This window comes from Saccoglossus kowalevskii, chromosome 11, assembly GCF_978046115.1.
Source record: "Saccoglossus kowalevskii chromosome 11, keSacKowa6.1, whole genome shotgun sequence".
Classification (NCBI taxonomy): domain Eukaryota; kingdom Metazoa; phylum Hemichordata; class Enteropneusta; family Harrimaniidae; genus Saccoglossus; species Saccoglossus kowalevskii.
Genome location: NC_140651.1, coordinates 32,805,595 through 32,826,821, shown reverse-complemented (window position 1 = coordinate 32,826,821; position 21,227 = coordinate 32,805,595). Strand labels below are relative to the sequence as shown.

Below are 21,227 nucleotides of genomic sequence, written 5' to 3'. Positions count from 1 at the left end.
AATGTTGATGATACCATGCACACGGCTGACAATTAAAACAATTTCACAATGGCAGTGAACAAGTTTATGTTTTATGTCCTTATTGTGCAGATTGGCATTTTACAATTCATGATGTATTTAATGACTAAGTTGTTTCCTTGAATTTTTATACTATATTAATTTGTATTTCCTACATTTTTGTCTCACAACAATATAAAACCTGAGACAAAAATATAAACCATGAGGTAAATGTTGTATCTCATCTCTGGTGGACAGGATGTATTCAGACTAGTTTGAGCAATGACAGGGTCATTTGTGGAATGTTGAGCTGTCAATTCATATGCATATAAATCAAATGACATCATACAACAAGATTCTTACCTTGCCCTCTGTTGTACACTGGGAGATGCAGCTATGTAATTCATTGGTTTAGCAATTCGTAACATCATTGATTCAACACGATACTGTCAACAAAAAGAAAGACAAAATATACCGGTAGCTAGGTATGTATAACATGTGATGAACATTGAAATTGCATCACATGGAATTGTGCATATGTCAAATACTGTAAAACATGTCTTTTCGTGAGAATGTCTTGTTAGCAAAAGAACTGAATTGCTAATTCAAGATGTCGCTAATGACTTTATTATAAATTAAAAATGGCCAAGACTTGGGGATTTGTATACAGTAATCCGGAACATAAAAATCTGGGGCGCTTCCTAATTACACTTGAAAGTTTTTCTTTGTTTTTATGGAGGTGATAACTGCTCATTTGTTTTGACATGTGACAAACAAGTATTGTGAAAACAAGAAATCAACAATGACAAGAGATTCGCTAAATCAACATTTTGCTATTACGTCATTTTACCACAATTCGCCAAAATTGCATGTCGCTTTTTCAACATGTTTTACAGTATACATGCATATCAACACCATGAATATGTACTATAAAGAAGATGATTGTCACACAGCACATGTTCAAATTTAATGTAAACATATTACACATATTGTGTGCATCGCTGAGTCCCATATAAAACAGAACATGGCACAACGCCCTTCAAGTACACAAGAGACAGATTTATAAGAATGTAATTAAAAGTAAAATGAAATAATCTTGCAAAATGTAGTCCAAACTAAAATTCAAATTGTTAAAATTCATAGCAACCAACATTTCACATGTTACAGTATTTTTCCAACATGTATGTACAGATATTGTACAATTTTATCATTTTATGAAATTATTTTTATGCAAGATTTTAATACTTACAGCAATAATTCCACAACCATTTTCAAATAAATAAGATTATTAACAATTGCAGTAAAATGCGATATAATTTAAAATGAAAATCTAACTTTTGACCTATATATGAATGACCTTTGACACTTACTTGAGATCCTCTTGACAAGACATGATAGAATTCAATCCCAAACAACCTCGCTAACTCACTGGTTCTACCAATCAAATCCAGCTGACTTAATATCTGAAGTTGACCTCTGACCCGTAATGTGTAGTATTCAACTGTTCTCCATCTGTATAATAAACATTCATTTAATTATTTATTTTCCATTTTAATACTGATAGTAGAAAAATGTGTTGAACAGTAAGGAAATTTATATTTCTATGATGGTAGCCATCTTTATTTTGTTAGTTGTGTCATTCATTCCTCCAATATAAATATTATTTATAATGAGTGTTAATTTTGAATGTGTATATGATATTTTTAATAGTTTGATATCAGCAAGAGTTGTGAGATTGGTGGAGGATGCAAAAACAGTGAGGGATGGGAGTAAAGGGACGGATGGGAGTAAAGGGACGGATGGGAGTAAAGGGACGGATGCGAGTAAAGGGACGGATGCGAGTAAAGGGACGGATGCGAGTAAAGGGACGGATGCGAGTAAAGGGACGGATGCGAGTAAAGGGACGGATGCGAGTAAAGGGACGGATGCGAGTAAAGGGACGGATGCGAGTAAAGGGACAGATGCGAGTAAAGGGACGGATGCGAGTAAAGGGACGGATGCGAGTAAAGGGACGGATGCGAGTAAAGGGACGGATGCGAGTAAAGGGACGGATGCGAGTAAAGGGACGGATGCGAGTAAAGGGACGGATGCGAGTAAAGGGACGGATGCGAGTAAAGGGACGGATGCGAGTAAAGGGACAGATGCGAGTAAAGGAACGGATGCGAGTAAAGGGACGGATGCGAGTAAAGGGACGGATACGAGTAAAGGGACGGATGCGAGTAAAGGGACGGATACGAGTAAAGGGACGGATGCGAGTAAAGGGACGGATGCGAGTAAAGGGACGGATGCGAGTAAAGGGACGGATGCGAGTAAAGGGACGGATGAGAGTAAAGGGACGGATGAGAGTAAAAAGAGGGGATTAAGAAACAGTAAGAGAACATACCTGTAAAGATCGGTTTTATGATCAAACCAGTCAGACAATGTACGGAATGAATATCGTGGATGACGCTGATGGAGGACGTGAAATGCAACATTTTCATAATTGTAAATATTTAAAGTAACCTGGGGAAGAAAATTTGTGGATAATAATCAGTAAATATGTATAAACTATATTAGCATTTTAGTTGTTTATCAAGTTAATGGTGTAGTACCATGGCAAATGTTTACATGCGATGTATACATCAATATTTGTCCGTCCCACATCAATCATGACTGTAGCACTTTAAAGTCGCAAGCTGATCACAAATACACATTTCTAGAAAACCATCCATCCCACATCACAATCAATGTATAAGAAAGCTGTCAACTCATCTTGATATTTTACATCATTTGCTGATAAGACTTGTAAAGCCGACAAAAAAAACACATTGCGAGAACCATGCCACCCAGTTTCTATGTGATCTGCATGATTTAATTTAAATTACAAAATACATTGCATGTGATGTGAATTCTGACACATATTTTGCAAATAAGGAAAGAATGCATAGAGTAAAATTTATATATTATAAAAAAAATATTGCTGAAGTTGAAGCTATCGTGAAATCTTACAAAACTCACCTCATGGCGCATCAGACGCCATAAATTAATAACTATTCTCCCAGCGATATGAATTTCTGACAAATGATTGGCTCTGTATTCATCACGACCTGATGAAAAGTGACTGTCTCTCTTGCAGTCTACAGAAAAACACAATTATTGAGACATCAAAACAGAATTTGTTCAAATAGCTCCTTTCTATTTCATTCCATTCCATAATACTAAAAGACGTGTATAATTTTGTTTGTGTGGTTTACAAAGCTTTCACCAACCTGGAATTCTTGATAGCTTTGGACAGAAATCATTATCGAAAATGGCTGCTCTTTTTAAAAGGAATCCCCATGACAACATCTGGATTTCATAACCAACTAGTATGTCTGGATCCCATCTTTGAATAAAAAGATAAATTTTTAAAGATAAATTACAATTTTGAAAATATAATATATACAGCATATTTTATATGAATTCATAAAAACAATGTACTGTAAAATACTTTATTTTAGCTGGAATTAATATTTGCTGAAAAGACTTTTTGGATGATTTGTATAGAGTTTATTTTCACTGATTCTTGATGAATTGAATGTAAACAAGCCATGCATGGCACAGTCCCCGTTCGTCATCAAATTCAAGATATATAGTTTTGTTTATAATAATATAGCTGGAATATAACCATGTCAGGAATATGATTTTTAACATTAAAATGATTGACATTTGTGTCTGATCGACAAACAAGTACTTGTCCATATTGAGAGATATTGCTCTGGACTAGCATTCAAAATCAGCCATTTTGAACACATGTATATATATAACATGATGTATATGAATATATAAAATTTGAATATAATCAGTAAAAGCATTTAAGAGATATGGCGTAGAAGCCCAATCATTAAAACAAAATGGCCGCCAGTCAGCCATTTTGAATCCAATCTGAAAAATAAAATGACGTGCATCAGAAACTCATGTCTAATGTATGTACCAAGTTTGAACGAAATCCATCTGTAAACAGCCGAGAAATGCTTGATTTTTAGGATTTTTTGGCACAAAAATGGCCACCATTCGGCCATCTTGAATCAGATCGTAAAACAAAATGATGTGCATCAAGGTCCTATAATGTTTAATGTATATACCAAGTTTGAACAAAATCCATCTGTAAACAGCCAAGAAATGCTTGATTTTGAAGATTTTTAGCACAAAAATGGCCGCCATTCAGCCATCTTGAGTCAGATTGTGAAACAAATTGATGTGCATATGTATAATGTAATGCATGATGTATGTGTAAAGTTTGATTGTGATTGGTCCAGGCATTTCTAAGATACACGTCCGGACGCACACACAGAAGCACTGATGCACTGAGGTCAAAACATAAGCCCCCGTTTTCGGATTGCGTCCGAATGGGGACTAAATATAGGAAAAAATGTACATTTGTATATTCGCTAGATTTTATTTTCATTAAATTGTCTCTTCAGCGGAAAATAGTGAAAATAAAATCCAAGCGAAAATAAAGTGTTTTACATAAAGTGTTTTATGTTTTGTATGTGTTGCACAGAACCCATATCAAACACTATGTTGCTACGACTGCCAATAAAATAATTCTAAAAGACTCATTTTTTTAAATAAAATTTGCAAGTCACGAAGTTAAAAAAAACTTTGAATCAGTAAATTTTACACTCAAGACACAAAATCAAGATGTTTTTGGAATTATGTCATGAACGGCCTTGAAGTGACAGTAGTTAGAATTGAGCATGTCAAAGCAGGCAAGTGAGTAGAACTGGCCTTACAATAGAAAGTCAAAACACATTAGTTCATGTGCAAGTTAAGCCAAATTCAAGATGGCACCATGCAGGTGTGTGTCAGCACTGATCAAAATGAAACATTATTCAAAGTTAAACTATTTTCAATCTGTTGTCTGCCTGAAAATGATTGCCTTATCATTAAACAACATTCTGAAGATGCTGAAGATGTATGAGCTGTCTGTTAATTTGTGAAACGAACAAAATGGTGGCACTCGTAGTCCAAAAATGCATTGTTTTCTAGCTCCTGGCAATATTTATGTGAGACATTCCTATGTACATGCAGTTCTGACAATAGAGCCACTTCACTGCCATAATAATGGATAGAACACCAAATCAGCAATATTGCCAGCAAATTGGCAAACCATACAATATTAGTAATTTGGTATTCCAAGTAAAAATTTAATGGTTTACAACTTGCATTAGTCAAGGTGACATTCACAGAAATCAAAATGACTTGAGTTTTATTTACTTACTTTCTGACAAGTTTCAGAAGTTCAATAAATATGGTTTTCTCGGCTGTCACATAGTCAACCTCAAGATCATTCACCCCTGACCTATTTAACAATGACCTTTGGCCTTGGCAACATGGAGTTACTATGGATGGGCTAGGGTCGCTGTCAGCTGCTTTTTGATTGGCTAAGCTGGGATCTACTACAATGACACCAGTGATATCAGCTTTCATTCCAGATGCTGCAGGGAAATCTGAGTGGATTTGGTAAAAGATGGCCTGAATGGGATCCATCTCCGGATCTGGATGGAAATCTCTTCGAGTTCTGATCTGTAATTCCATGATCATAGTAGTGAGGTGCTGAACCTGTAATGACAGAAATGACAAAATAAATTATACTTGCGACATTACCGGTACTTTCTGTTTTTACTAACTTAGAAATGCAATATCTAGATTTTCTGATGAAAAGCAGCAAACACACAAGAATTTCAAGGTTCACTGTCATTACTATTCCAAGCACCAAAAGAGTAGCAATGCTAGCTAAGCTACCGACTGGTTTGCTATATGCGCCTGGAGAACGTTACATATGATTAGAACAAGAGACGTTGTTAAATAAAGACAGAAGATTAAGGTGCAACAGCCTTTCAATTTATTCTCTTCAATCGTATAAATTTCTATATGATAATGGCAATGTTATCCAAACAAAATGTTTGTACTGCCACAGTCTGAGATGTCAGGATACAGTTGCTGATGTGTCTGTTGTGTGTCATAACGCTTGTAAATGCATGCATTTAGTCGAACACCACACCTTTGTAAAAATGATTTTAACTAAATAGTTCTACGATGTAACGATCTTGAAAAGTGCATAGCAAATTACTTTGTAACTGAGCTGATAATGTTTTTTTTTAAAAATATGACAGTGACTGTAGCACATACTGCATTAATTATTCACTGGGTTTTTAATCTTGTTGAATTCGCTGATAAGTAAAATCCACTAAATGAATATGAACATGTAAATAGAATTCATTGTTTTCCTGAAAAATCATGAAATTAAAACTCTGAATAAGCTCAAAATATAATTATTTAAATGGCAGTGAAAATAACTAGGTTTACAGTATACCGTATTATTGACAAACCTCTTGCACTGATTTGGCATCCTGTAAATTCTGCATACTAACTTTAAAACCACATGTGTTATTAGGAGTGGCTCCATCAATCTGAGAGACGTCTGACAGTTGGCGATTCACTGGGGTCACAAGCTGATGCTGGGAACAAGAAAAAAGTAATGTCATATTTTTATGCTTACAGTATATGTGTGAAAATGTTACCTCATGAATTTGGGTTCATTAAGTCAAAACAGAATAAAAAAAAATAATAGTCAATTCTCAAGTATTTACTTTCATTAGGGCTACTTGAATTTCATATGTCAGAATGTATACTCAAAATGGCTGAATTAACATGTAGTCAATCATGAAAGCTTTGTTAGTTTAGAGTATTCCTGAAAACCAAAATTTGGGGTTGACATATCTTACATTTTCAGGTGAAAAAATTTACAATTTACTCTGATTCAACCCCTCCTAAAAAAGTTATACATGTAGTAAAAAAAACAATTCACAAAATTTTAATTTGGTTATTTTCGCAAACAAGCGAAAATTGTAAAAATTAAAAAACATTTTGCATTGCTTAATATACTATTTTGCAAATAAAGAATTATGGGTATTTTTCAAAGCGAAATCAAATGTTTTTGAATTGCAACTTTGCCTCAAAAAATAAATTTCTTTGTGATAAAACAGTTCAGCTGAACGCAATGTAATCTTCTATTTGAGTTCCATTGTTGTGAGTAAACATACATGGTCTGCACAATAAAGTCTAAATTCATTCTTGAAATGTGATGTTTTACACTTTAGATTAGTCAGATATGAAACTGTGAAGGAATGCCAAATTTAATACCTCAGGATACACACGATTCTACTGTAATAGTAAATAGTATTATTATACATCTGTCACCATAACACCACAAGTTACAGTGTGTCAGAATTTTGTGGTATTTTACAGGGTATTTTCATCCGTAAGAGTCCTCTAATAATCACAACAAACACGGCAGCCACCAGGGTTTGACCAGATTCCACACAAAGAAGTTTGCTGATTCTGTTCTAAACATTTTGGATTTCTGCATTCCCCATGTTTCTTTGGAAGGACAGTACGCCATCGCATCGACTTCTGTTGTGCATCAGTCAATATTCTTGCTGTACTGTCTTTGAGGTATCCTCCAATAACCTCATATTCTATCTAATCTGAATCATTACCCTCAAAATAATAATCCTTACCTTTAACTGACTGGATAATAATGCTCTCCGTAAATTCTTTGTTCCACTAGACTTTTTTTCCCAAAGTTTAGCCTTCAATGGTTGTCCTTCACTTTCACCTTCACGCAGTGAATGTATGGGTGTGCAACTTGGTAAAGTCAGCTGCATTGGTCGTGATAGTCTGGTTGGTGTGCTATGCTGTGGACCAGAAAATGAAGAAGCATCTCCCAGTATTGCCCTTGATAACCCAGTGGGTGTAGATGCATGTTCCTGTGATACAGTTATTGGAGATTGTTCACTTTTCCTCTTTCTCGCTGTAACGTCATGGAATGCACTTTTCACTGGTGTTGCATTACTATTTGGATCCTGCAAACTTTGTTGGTAGCGTGAAAACAGAAAAAGGGAAGACCTACGTTTTTTTGCTTCTGGTGAAGGACTTATAACATCAACAGAAGTATCTTCCTCTTCAGAGTCAGATTCTGATTCAAAACTCTGACACAATTTACTACTCTGATCCACCTCACATGGTGTTTTATCTAATATTTTATTATCCTCAACATTTTCATCATTATTCTCCTCATATACAAGTTCAATTTTATCCTCTTGATTATCCTTTTGAGACTTTTGATTCAGCTTCAACTTGTTGGTAATCTTCTCCTGAAGCCACGCCTGAACCTTCACCTTGGGCGGTGGTGCTTTAGCAGGTGTTAATACTGCAATCTGATTCCCCATGTAAGCTGCTTTCAAATGTGGATTTTTTTCTATCTCTTCAATAATGTTATCACTGGCACTAACATACTGTGTTCCATGTATCATGGCTTCTGTGGTAGCAATAACAGTCTTCCAATTCCCAAGACCTTTATGGGACAATTTACTCTCAAACTCTGGTAGCTCCATGGGAAGAACAGAGTGCAACTTAGTCTGTCTTCCACCAACTTCGCTACAAACAAAACAAATTTTTATATATTCACAAGTCCAAGATGTCTTTCAAGAAATCTGCAAGGTGCTTTTCTGTGCTTCTTTCCAATTGCATTCACAATTATAAAACAATTATTCATCTAAATTCAATGTTAATACAGTAATTAATTATATACAAATGTTTCATGTCATATTCTTCATAATTGTGTAATCTTCATACAAGAGTTCTCTACTTATCATACCTAGACTTCTCAGGCAAATCTCTTGGATCACTGAAGTAGGCTTTCTTGTGCCGAACTGTTGGAAGATCATATTCCTGTAGACTCTTTTTAACATGATCAGTCGTTGGTGGATTATCAGCAGGAGTCCAAATTTTCATAGAGTTTTGACAAGATAAAAGCTGGGATGAACTCAGTTGTGATGGGGGTGCCCCACCCACGTCCAAATCACCACCCCTCTGTGAAGAGTTTACTGAAACAAATTTATTTATTTTTGATGATGACACAGAAGAATTTGATTTCTGGCCAGGTTGTAAACTCATGGAATCATAGTCCTGATCTGGTTGTGTTGGAGAAGTTGGCTCCTGTACACTGGTCACGTTAAAAGGTAAAGTTCCTGGAAGTTGAGTCTGCAATTCACCATTAGTCATGGGATTTTTGTCCAAAACTAATGATGGAGCTTTTTCGATCTCCATCACATTTTCAGATTTATTTCTACTCCTCATCATCTCAGGACTATCTTCTGATATTTCACTGTCAGTGTGAAGTATTAACGACAGCTTCTCTTCACATCTCTGATCAACATCCATGTCCTCCAATGATTTTAAACTGCCGGTTGAAGAATCAGTACTTTTATTCAGTCCTGATGGACTGTCCATTTTGATGCACCAGTCCTTGATAGAAACAAGTTTTTTTTGTAAACCTTTATTTTCTGATGATTTACTGTCTTTCATTTTGGCAGTAATACATGAAATACTATTTTCACTTTTTTGAGAATCTGTTACACTCAATGAAGGACTACGGTTGTCCTGATTCCTCTGAGCAGGAGTCAAACTACAATCATGTTCATCCCACATGTCCTTGTCACATATCCCCGAAATACACCTTTTCCCACTTTCTCCACTAATATTGCTCTGAACACTGGCTTTAGAAAACTGACTTCCCACATCAGTGGCATTCAGCTTTTTTTTTTCACTGCCCATTTCCTTAGACCTCATATGGTCATCATCAGTTATCTGGCCACTATGTTGCTGAGAATCAGAACCCTTGTAGAAATCTGCAGGCACTGGTGAAACGTGGTGTGGATCTCCCTGGGCAGATGTCGGATAGGAGTTGCCATACTGAGTCATGTTAGTTTGATTGTAAGGTTCAGACATGCTCCTGGAGGCTGTACGACTGGCACTTAGTGATCCATACTGAGTCAGAGACGACTGGGTGTAGCCATTTCCAGGAACAGAGGTATTCTTCATTTCCTCATGGCTGTATGACCTGGACCTGTGATAATTAGGGTTGTTAGGCATGTAACCTTGCTGCGGCTGTTGTTGTCCCCCCATGTAGTTATAGTTATTGAATGAATCCTGATTTGACAATCCATATTTATTGACTCCACTTGTCACTTGATTGTAACTTGGAGATGGTTGTCCAACCATCGGAGTTGGAGTTGTTGGGGCCAGATGCATTCTATCCTGGGAATATTGATTATTCCTGAACTCAGAAAAATTCCCTTGAGATGAGTATGAAGTGTTTGGGTCTGACTCCATGTATGGTGGTGACATAAGGTCGTATTGAACCTGGTTACTTTGCTGAGAAGGCATGCGAAGGGGTCCAGGTCTGTCTCTGGAATACCCCTGTTGAGGAAATGTACTGCTTTGTTGCTGTTGGTAATTATTCGGATATGATGTTTGATAAGTGTTTGTACTGGTATTTGGCCCCATGAAAGTAGACTGTGGATACTGATTTCTTTGTGAATAGCTTTGATTTTCAGAGAAGCCACTGAAAGGGGGTCTTGGTGCTTGGTAAGGAGGAGGTGGTTGGTTTTGTACCCCAGAAGATCGAGAAGGCATTTGACTCGTGCTTTGTCCAACAGCTGATAAAGGGTTTACTTGGATTGGAGCTCCAACAGAACTTGCTTGTGTGTACTCAGTATTACCTCCTGATGCAGTTGTTACAGGTGGAGTTGTGCACATCTTTGGGCAACCCTGTCCAGCACTTGATTTTCCTTTGCTTTTCCCTTTTCCCTTCTTCACCTTACCTTTGCCTTTGACTTTTTTGTTTTTTGCAACAGAGCTACTACTTTCAACAGAGTTTGCACTGCTACAATCTCTAATGATTGAGTCAATGTAGTCAATTTTCCCTATAGAATGCGAGATAGTTTCTTCAAAGGCATCTTCAGGAATTTTTTCAAAGTTTTCAATTTCTTTGATCATTGACTCCTTGTCAACCCGCACATCCAAACCTTCTGCATTATATAAGACTTCATGTAGATCACTCAATAATGCATTGGTGTCTTCGTCTTCACAACTCCTGGGACTGGAACCTTTGCGTCGGGGACTCTTGGGACTTTTAGAGCGTCCTCGATTAGATTTGCCCCTCCCACGAGAACCCTTGATACGATCCTTAGCAGCCGGTGACCAGCATCTTGGTGGTGACATCTCCCCACTGTCAGAGTTGTGAGGAGAGTAATAAGACAAAGTCCACATTGTGTCCATTAATATTGTATTACTATCATCATGCTCTTCATCAAACATTGGTTCAAAATGACTATCATTGGGACGTAAAGACCTTCTCCTGTGCTTTGTCTCAGAAGACTTTGATGATTTCCTTCTTGTACATGTACGAAGCTTCCTAGTTCTCTTTTGGTTCTCATTCTCTGTTGCAGCATCAGAGTTCTCTTTTCTCAAGTTCCCCTCTTTTTCTTGGATACCCTCTTCTCCTTGTGAACCATCACTATTCTTATCAAATTCATAGCGATCAAAAAACACCAGATCAGCCTGCATCTTTGCCTCTGGGAACTTTCCAGAGTACTGCCTAACATAGATAGGTTTCTGTCTCCTTGGAAAAACACCTTCTTCATCTCCTTCTGGAATTGAAGTTTTTTCAAGACCCACATCGTCGTCATCACCACCATCAGTATCATCAGTTTCTTTTCTCTCAATATCTTTACCCTTCTCCTTACCCTGTTTGGTCTGACCAGAACCTTGTGAATTGGTTCTTCTTTTTTTAATCTGATGAATGGTAACTTCTTTATTTGGCAATGATGGTCTGACCCTAATTTTCTCCTTCTCAAAACCTTCTTTTATCTCCTGGAGCATCTTCTTGGTGACCTTAACAGAGGAAATTGGTTTTACTCTGTTTACCAGAACCCTCATTGTTTTATAGCCTTTGAATTTATTAACAATTATGTAATGGATGCCGGGAATCGCCTCTCCTTTTTTCCTTTTTCGCGGTGGTGTGCAAACATCAGAGGACTCAGACTTTTCCGATTTACCTGACTTGTCTGACCTCGTTGACTTTTCAGACCTGACTGATTTTTCAGATTTCTCAGACTTGCAGGAAGTAACACTCATATTGTCAGCGGGGTATTTCAAAGAAACATCTACTTCGGTTGAACTTCGCGTTCTTTTTGTTCGTAACGTATATGGTCTACTAGTGCAATCAGTGCCTTGTTTCTTTGGTTTGGTCTTTTTTCTTGACCTAAGTGTTTTTGTTTCTATAACAAAATCATCATCTTCAGCATCTTCTTCATCTTCTCTGTAATCTTCATCACTTCTACGATTCCAATTACTCTCACTCATACTACTGTCACTGGATAAAGACAGTCGCCGTCTCATTAATGACTGTTTAGATCTTCTGCTACTTCTCCGGGTAACTACTTTCACAGGGATGTCATCAATACTGACATCGTCATTTTTTGGCTGATTCTGATCAACCACAGGCAATGCTTTATCAGTACATGGTATATTTCCATCCCCAATGTTTATAGGCACACTTTGATTGGAAAAAATGGAATTTTCTTGAGTGACTGGCAAAGTTACTGAAATTGGGAGATTACTATCTTCAGGACAAAGTAATTGCATACGTTCACATGGAAAATCAGACACAAGCTGCCGCCTCCTGCTCAGTTTTGCTCTTTTTTGCTCCATTCGTAGACTCTGCTGTTTAGTGTTCTTGCACATTGGTGGTTTACTACCTAACACAACGGGTTCTAAATCAATAGATGGAATGGTCATAGAAATCTTAGAAGCTGATCGTCTAACATTAGTCAGCATCGACTCCAGTGATAAGGTGTCATCTTTAGGAGGTGTACTTAATATAGTTTTAGACACAGATTTTTTTCTAGGAGTCACATTCCCACTCAAATGGCTGTAACGTTTCTTGCTTTTCTGACATGAGGTAGTAGATTTAACCTTGCTTGGACTTATCACAACAGAGTCCTCCTGCAAATTAGCCAAGTTAATATTGTCCAAGTTCAGAAACGTCTTCTGAGCTGTTGTGTCTATTTCAGAGAAACCATCTAAGTTATTATCCATCACAACTTTGTTCTCACATTTATTTGTATCACACTGTTCTGTTCCATCTTCTGCAGTTCGCATGTTGGTCTTTTCTAATCCACATATCTTCTTCGGATTAGATGTTTCAGATTCTAAGGGTGAAATGCAAAAACAAATAAGCTACACTTGTTGAACAGTTTTACTGTAGTATCAACTTTTGTTGTGTTAGGGTAATTTATAATACACGATACCCATAGATATAGAAATCATTAAATCAATACAAACATTGAATAGAAATGTCCAGCCACAATTAACCCATAATAGTTTTTCAAATTTACATAATTTCTCATTGGCAATAGGTCATATCACACAGATTTATTCTGTGAAAGATGACTATGGGTTACCAGAGTTGAGATGACACATTAGAAATGCTCACCTGTTTTATCATCTGCACCACCATCAACTTGTGGAATAACATAATCACCATCATCATCAACACTATCCTCCTGTTGCTTAGAAAGCACTTCATCCTCGTCAGGGTCATCCCATATCTGCGACATCAATATACTTTCTTCCAGCTCCCTTTCATTCTCTTCTTTCTGTTGTAAATTCTGAGGGGTTGATTGGCTGCTTTCAAGTTTCTGACTTTGACTTGTCCCTGATAGTATACTGTCATCTTCCAAGCCACTCTCATCAGCAAGTTGTGCTAATATCTTGGCCAGTTGCCTGTCTTGTGTGTCGGCTGTATTACAGAATATAATAAGTTAGGGAACTGATCATTACCACCAAGCCGGTTTCCTGTGAGTCTCCTGCGGCATGCGTTTCTTTACCGTACCGGCCGCTGCTTTACCGTACCGGCCGCTGCTTTACCGTACCGGCCGCTGCTTTACCGTACCCGAAGGTCATTAGCCGTACCGGCAAGGCCGTTACCGTACTGGCAGGAGGCAATTCACACTTCTGACAAGTTAATTTATGCATTGATTTTCCGGTTTACCGGTAAAATGCCGACCTGTTTAAATTTCAGTTTTATGCACAGGATCGCCTGAGAAAGCAAAACTAGAATTAATTTGAGTAGAATTTGTTTAGTTTGTAGTTATAGTCAGTTTATAAATCATTTTGTTCATGTTTGCTATGCAGTAGCTTTCGAGGTCAAATACACGACCAGGTCAATTTGTTGCGTCTTTTTATTTGTCAGAGATTAAACTTTACCATTATTATTGCATAATATTTACATTCAAGTTGCGCGTGATAATGCTACACATGATTTTTTTGAGACCTTGGAGCTCCCAGTACGTCCATGTGAACTGTTGGATATGACTACAGACGGAACTGCGTCTTTATTTTATACGATATTTTTATTTTTTTTAAATTGGGATCAGTGCTCCCAAATCAACTGAGCCGACAAAGTGGGTTACAAAAATAACAGTTCCATGAAAGTGGCTATATTTGTGTATGATGAATCCTGAGTCGGTAGTTTTGGCATGTAACCTAATGGTTTTGGTTATTGTTAAAAATGCACAGTGCAGACGTAATTTTGTTTTCATTTTTTCACTTTATCTGGCGCCAGTGCACGTGTGCTTGGATGTTCTTTTATTCAGTGATTGGGCTAAATATTTGACGACGTTGCCAACGTATTCAACATACGAAAATAGCATGTGTGTGCGTTTGCGTGAATGATAGATGCAGACGAGATTTCTCGTCGCAACGCGTTTTATTAGTTTATTTCCAACGCGAGTGGTCGGCGCCTTTGATTGCGTTTAGTTTGTTCTTTCATTCGCAAAATCTATCGCTGGCACCGTTTATTTTGTTATGTCTCACAACTGAATGTCCAAGCTGACTTTGTATTGGCTGTAATTATATTTTTTTTGTAAAACAAAAAAAAGTCCCGACCTTTCCAGTCTAAATCGTATTCTGCCCCAAACCAAACAGCCCTTTTCAGGGCCAATCACATGTTCCAAAAAGAGATATACCGGCACACTTGCACACTCTGTTTTGTTATAATAAAGTTACATTGGGGATTGTTGGAGGGGGTGTGTAAATATCGGGTAAATATGTTTGGACAATTCCATAAGCAAACTCACAAAATGAGGTCGAAAAGCAATAGAAAAATGTTGACCTAGAGCAAGGTCAAATTCCGTTTTACGCACTTGAATTTTATCTGGACTACGTGCACGCGTTGCGCGTGTTATTGTCAACAAAGTATCAAAACAGATTTTCGAACGCCCAAGCCCGAATTTAAATACATGTGAGCTCGGCCAAGCGAGTCACGCTGACACATTATGCAAGTATCATCGAATTCATGCGACAGGTTGAGACGTTTTATTCAACGTCGTGGGTAAGCTACGATGTAGGACTGTCGTTTTATAGCGTTACAGGCGATCATGAATATGTGAATAACACACATATATTGAAAAAAAACCCATGAAATTTCAGAAAGACTTTTTTATTTAATTTATTTATTTGTATTTCGACGGTTGTCCGACTTTCTTTCCACTGTGTGAGCTACTGACAAATATAAACAAATAATTAACCCATCGAGTCCTCTAGTCGACTGGGACGTAACACTCTGTTGTACAAGTCATGTCCTTTTCAAATTATTCACTTTCAATGGGTGGGTAAAAAAAAATTCTTATTGTTTGCAAAATGCCCAATTAATTCATGCATGACTCACGGTTACCGGCAGGGCGCCGATCAGTTACCGGGGCTTTGTTTACCATGCATTCATTAATCGAAGGTGATAAATAGTCGGTATTGGTCCTATCAGTACGGTAATTGTCCGGCCGGTACGGTAACGCAACGGTCGGTACGGTAAAGCAACGACCGGTACGGTAAAGCAACGACCGGTACGGTAAAGCAACGACTGGTACGGTAAAGCAACGACCGGTACGGTAAACCGAGTCAAACTCACAGGAAACCGGCTGGGTGGTAATGATCAGTTCCCTTAGTGATAATTATGATTAATGGTTATTGTGGTTGATCTTTGTTCAGTAGATCGTAAGCTGAGGTCCAATGTGGTAGAGGTACATGTAATAAGCCACTACTGGATGTTGCTTCAAGCAAAAATCATCAACCTTTTCACCAACTGACTTTTTCGCCCAAATGTGTCTGCACTTTTCTCTTATATTCTTTACAATTTCTGAGAATGAACCCTACTTTTGGAAACAATAGTCAAAATTTGAGTCAATTTTCAAAACAATTGGCTATTTTTGCCACAAACTTTAGAAGGAAAATGCAGACTATAAACAGGACTATTTTGTGAATTTGTGATGAAAAGAGGAAACAGATGGTGAAATGGTTTAGGTCCTGTGGTTCTTGTGTTGACCCTTGTATCAGGTGAAGCTAGTCACTCAGCCCTGAGATATATTGTTTCTGTGGCAAAATACACTGTTTGGTTAGCACTTGAAATTTGTACATAACATTGCTAGAGTGTTGTGAGAAATAAAACCACTGTAGCACTGACTGACTTTGTAATACATTGTGTAATAGTTTCTCACCTAGTATTTGTGATGCTGGGATTGGGGAATCTCTAAAACTTTGACTAGTTTCAAGAATACTGTTCACGGCATCCTCATCGATTACGGCTTCATCTTCGCTTTCTCCATCATCTGTGGGAATATCTTTGCCTGGGTAACAAACATAAAAACATTTTCTCTATTAGTAAAAGATGTATCTCTAGTCGACATAATTTATATTCCAGCGACAAGAAATGCAATTTTGGGTTTATGTACGCTTCCTAATGGAGATGCGCTACTACATGTATATATATATGCAGTACATCAATGATATATATATATATTTTTTATAGTAAAAAAAAAACAAGAGGAATTTTGGCGTAATTTCCCATAGGATTCAGGAAATAATATTTGTAACTATGATTTAAAATAATCCTCCTGGGCAAAGTGCAACATACCAACCTTGATGGAGAAATTGATGCATCAAACAAGATGCTTACATACTGTAATTTTCACTAGGTTTAAATTTTGCTGATTTACCATTTCAGGCATATTCAGTGGGTTTTAAATTCACGGTTTTATCATTTAGATAACATGTTCTATGCTAAATTTTACATATTCACTAGGTTTTAATTTAGCGCATTTTCCAGTCAGCGAAATAAGCAAAATTAAAACCCAGTGAATAATTAATCCCTTTACAGTAATTGAAAATGATACCACAAACAAATTTTGTAAAGAAATACAGTGAATGTTTTAGTCCAAGTACTTCCCTATTGTCTTATACAACAGAAACTGGTGAGAGGATCAAAACAGAATATACAGTAAAAGACTGAATGTTGCGGTAAACAGTTTAAATTTCCTGATTTTAACAGACTCCTGAAATTTGCAAACAACATTTAGCCTTCATGAAATTAAAATGTTTTAGAGTATTCAAAAACAGTATGTTAAGCACTGTTCACTATTCAAGATAAAGAGACAGACTTGATAGTATTTACCTTCAAACTGTGAGCAATGGAGTTCAACAACTGATGATGGCGTTCTAGTCATAGCGCCCCCTAGTGGTGACACTGGAAGCGACTCTCCATGAGATATAATAGTGTCCTGTGATAGGTTGAAACTATCTTCATTTTCAATTTGACTTTCACTGAAAAAAAAATTCAGAAAGCATCAGTAAAACGTAGAAGGTGACACAAATTTTATTTCATACATTATGGAACGTATACAGAGATGCAGTTGTGCTGAAGGCCATACCCATTCTAATCCATGTACATCATGGAGAGCTACAATTAAAATCAAAGAAAGTCTGGAAAGAATTCCTGTGTGCCGAGTATGGAGGCATATTTAATACGATTCAAAATAGCCTTTCAAACAAGAAGATTGGTGACTAATATTGGTCTGCTATTTGAGATTCACAACATGAAAACAATGTTATCCACAGTATTGTAGTTTATAATACATGCAGGAAATAAATTGATTGTACATCTGTGGTTTGTAGACTGATTTATTCCAGAGCACCTCTACTACAAAGTTCAATTGAAATTTGATTTTTTAAGATCAGAAATTGGCTAATGAAAATTAGGTAATCAAAATGACATTTGTATATTACCTTAGAGCATCTATATTTTAACTCAAAGATAATCAGGCCAATGCATTATTCTACAGCATGTACATGTATGTACCAAATTTAATTGAAATCCGGCGAGCTGTTCTTGATATGTTCATGGCAAAGACTTCCATTGTATGTTTGCACACAGGAGTCAAAAAATGGTAAAAAGTCATTTCCAGACAGAAGAGAGTAGCACAAGTTCAATGCAGTATCTGTTCATTCAATAAACATCCAGTCTTGCTTGATATATTTGAGTCTTGTTGACAACCGGAACCATCTCCCCAACATTTTGTTAAAAGTTATATTACTCACAGTAATGTTTCATATCCCTGTATAACTTCTCTCAGTCTCTCTTGGTACATCTCTTCTGTTTCTGTCAATGGAAAGTCTTCTCTGTCTGGTGGTTGTAAAGACAAACAAAACATTGTCAGAAATAGAATCATCAGAAGTTTAATTGTGCAGTTGAGTCAAATCAGATGTACAAGGTATAATTTGATGTCAAAATAACCTGTCAACAAACAAGCTGGTCTCTGATTGGTCTGTCTGTTAGGGTTAGGTAGCCAATCAGGTACAATCTTGTGAGTAGTTCGCAATGACTCATTGTGAACAACCAAAGTAACATTCCTTTAAATGTCATGCCTTTTGTATGGAAACACACTTAACTCATGGTGTGAGATAAATAAAAACATTTCTCAGATAGTTAAAATATTATGGAAATAAAAATTACAATTGTATACTATCGTAACTTTGGGTAAAATGCCTAGAATGTTTACATTGACAATATAGTTAGTGTATCTATCAGTGACAGCTCTTTGCAATCAACGTTTTAAATTTATATTACATTTATGGTTCAGATTTCTAATGTTTACATGTGTTGTATAACAGTGTATTACATTGTATCTTGTTTATTGATTTAATATTGCAAGTTAGGTGGAGGTCTTGCAGTGTCTCTTTTCATAACCTTTGACCCTGTAATTAAGACTACAGTAATTAATCACTGCTATGATAATGGAATCTTCCACTGTGAATTACTAGTAGTCAATTCCATTTTTGAATTGCAGCTAACACAATTTTGGGGCGAATCCAAAACTTGTTTTTGTTAGCAAACCATTAACATGTGTAATATACCTTATATGCTACAACAATCCCAAGCCACAATACTTTGACCAGTTGCAATGCACTGATATAGTTGGTTACAATACAGTTTCAAGGCACCCAGATATAGTTGGTTACAGTACAGTTTCAATGCACTGATATGGTTGTTACAATACAGTTTCAAGGCACCCAGATATAGTTGGTTACAATACAGTTGCAATGCACTGATATAGTTGGTTACAATACAGTTTCAAGGCACCCAGATATAGTTGGTTACAATACAGTTTCAATGCACTGATATGGTTGGTTACAATACAGTTTCAATGCACTGATATGGTTGGTTACAATACAGTTTCAATGCACTGATATGGTTGGTTACAATACAGTTTCAATGCACTGATATGGTTGGTTACAATACAGTTTCAATGCACTGATATGGTTGGTTACAATACAGTTTCAATGCACTGATATGGTTGGTTACAATACAGTTTCAATGCACTGATATACAACTTTAATTTTGAGAAAGACAAAATTCGGCAATTTAATTAATCTGTGAAAATTGTGATTTTAAGTAGCATTGAAGATTCAGTGTCTTACAGCACAGAGTGCCATAGTGTTTTTACATAACAAAAATTAAACAGTTTACAGTACACCACCCAAAGATGGATGTAATGGTGGTTTGCAAAAACTTTTAAAAGAAAGATAACCTCACCTGGTGACAACGGCGTTGGTATTTGAGATGATTCCCCCTTTTCACGGCGTCTCTGTTTCTCATCTTCCCAGATTGAAGCAAGTCCTGGATTGGTCCCTATGTTACCTAGGAAACAAAATATTCAAATGGTGGTGAATAATGATAGGAAATAATCATACTGGCATCAACCAAACAGTACATATAATTTCATCAATTTGTGTAGGATGTCATGGTTGTGGATATTCTCAAGGAGCACATGTGCTATCCCAGCAATGCAGAAACACCAAAGATCTGCAAGTCTATCATGAGTATACAATGTACTGTAAATACGTTATTTTTGCTTGGAATTAATTAATTAACGATTTAGTGAAAAATAAAATCCAGTGAATATATGGTGCCATTTTCACTATATTTTACATTCAACTCGTCAAAAATCAGTGAGAAAAAAACACATTCAAAACACCTCAGAAGTCTATTCAGTGAAAATTAATTCCAGCTAAAATAAAGTATTTTACAGTATGTACAGGTGGAAGACCCCAAGCCCATGTCTTGGCTTTCACTCACTTAGTATCTCTGATCTGTTAGTGACATCGGCAGCTACAGCATCTACTTCCATTTCGCATACACTCTGACTGACAATGTCAGCATCAAGCAACTGAGAACTGAAATGAATGACAATGAAATGTTGTAGATTCACCTAATGGTAGAGGCATGGTTTACATCACAATTAACCCCCCTGCCAAAAAAACAAACAAAAAACTTTCTACAAAAGACAACATGAGAAATGGATGATACTCTAAAAAAAATAAATAAAGATACTCCAACAGAGCAGGTACGGCAGGTAATATAACGAAAGTATGTTGCACCTACCGAGGAATATTTTCAGCATCCCAATACTGATGACTCACAATAGACAAGTTACTGCAGACTGAGGAGTTCATCGTTGTCTGTGTTGTAGGAGTCATGACTGAAGTGTTACTATGACTACCTTGACTATAGACTTGATTTGATGTCTCCCCTAAAAAAGAAAAAAACTAATCTATAAAACTCAACTCTCACATCACCAAAGTAGATTAGTTTTAAAAACAAACATTCAGGATTTTGTTTTTTTCAATTTGTTTTTATCTGTCATGAAAGTAAGTAAGAGTAAAGTTGTGCAGAACAATGTAACAGCAATTATTATGGTAGGCATCAAAGTTAATGATTGTGGTTGTTGTGTTTAATCTTTTGAACGCAAAAGTCAATTTCTGTCACCTTTCACAAAATAAACCTGTATATTTGAGTACCTACAACATCAGTCAAAATCATGTTAAATTCTTGCTTTTAAAACGGCTGCTTAAACAAATTTTGAAAACTAATTTTAGCTAAATTTTAGGTACTATGGTAGAATTGTTATTTTTGTATTTCTTTTCATTTTAATTGCCCCATGACAAAGCAGCTGTTCAAAACTTCCAGA

At 36.6% G+C, this 21,227-nt stretch overlaps 1 protein-coding gene across 1 annotated transcript in view; it reads right to left on the bottom strand.

Annotated features, from left to right (window-relative positions):
• Positions 1 to 20,712, bottom strand: part of LOC100372706 (uncharacterized) — a 37,927-nt gene extending 17,215 nt beyond the window's left edge. The window contains exons 1-16 of the mRNA XM_085505348.1: positions 20,642 to 20,712; positions 20,336 to 20,433; positions 19,793 to 19,897; positions 18,298 to 18,382; positions 17,375 to 17,523; positions 16,422 to 16,550; positions 13,364 to 13,669; positions 8,681 to 13,079; positions 7,542 to 8,460; positions 6,351 to 6,479; positions 5,240 to 5,580; positions 3,246 to 3,361; positions 2,995 to 3,113; positions 2,381 to 2,499; positions 1,368 to 1,509; positions 361 to 443 (exon numbers count right to left, since the gene is read on the bottom strand). Coding sequence (XP_085361474.1) covers positions 361 to 443; positions 1,368 to 1,509; positions 2,381 to 2,499; positions 2,995 to 3,113; positions 3,246 to 3,361; positions 5,240 to 5,580; positions 6,351 to 6,479; positions 7,542 to 8,460; positions 8,681 to 13,079; positions 13,364 to 13,669; positions 16,422 to 16,550; positions 17,375 to 17,523; positions 18,298 to 18,382; positions 19,793 to 19,897; positions 20,336 to 20,433; positions 20,642 to 20,712 — 7,310 coding nt within the window. The remainder of the gene's footprint in view (positions 1 to 360; positions 444 to 1,367; positions 1,510 to 2,380; positions 2,500 to 2,994; positions 3,114 to 3,245; positions 3,362 to 5,239; positions 5,581 to 6,350; positions 6,480 to 7,541; positions 8,461 to 8,680; positions 13,080 to 13,363; positions 13,670 to 16,421; positions 16,551 to 17,374; positions 17,524 to 18,297; positions 18,383 to 19,792; positions 19,898 to 20,335; positions 20,434 to 20,641) is intronic.
• Between the last annotated feature and the right edge of the window lie 515 nt (positions 20,713 to 21,227).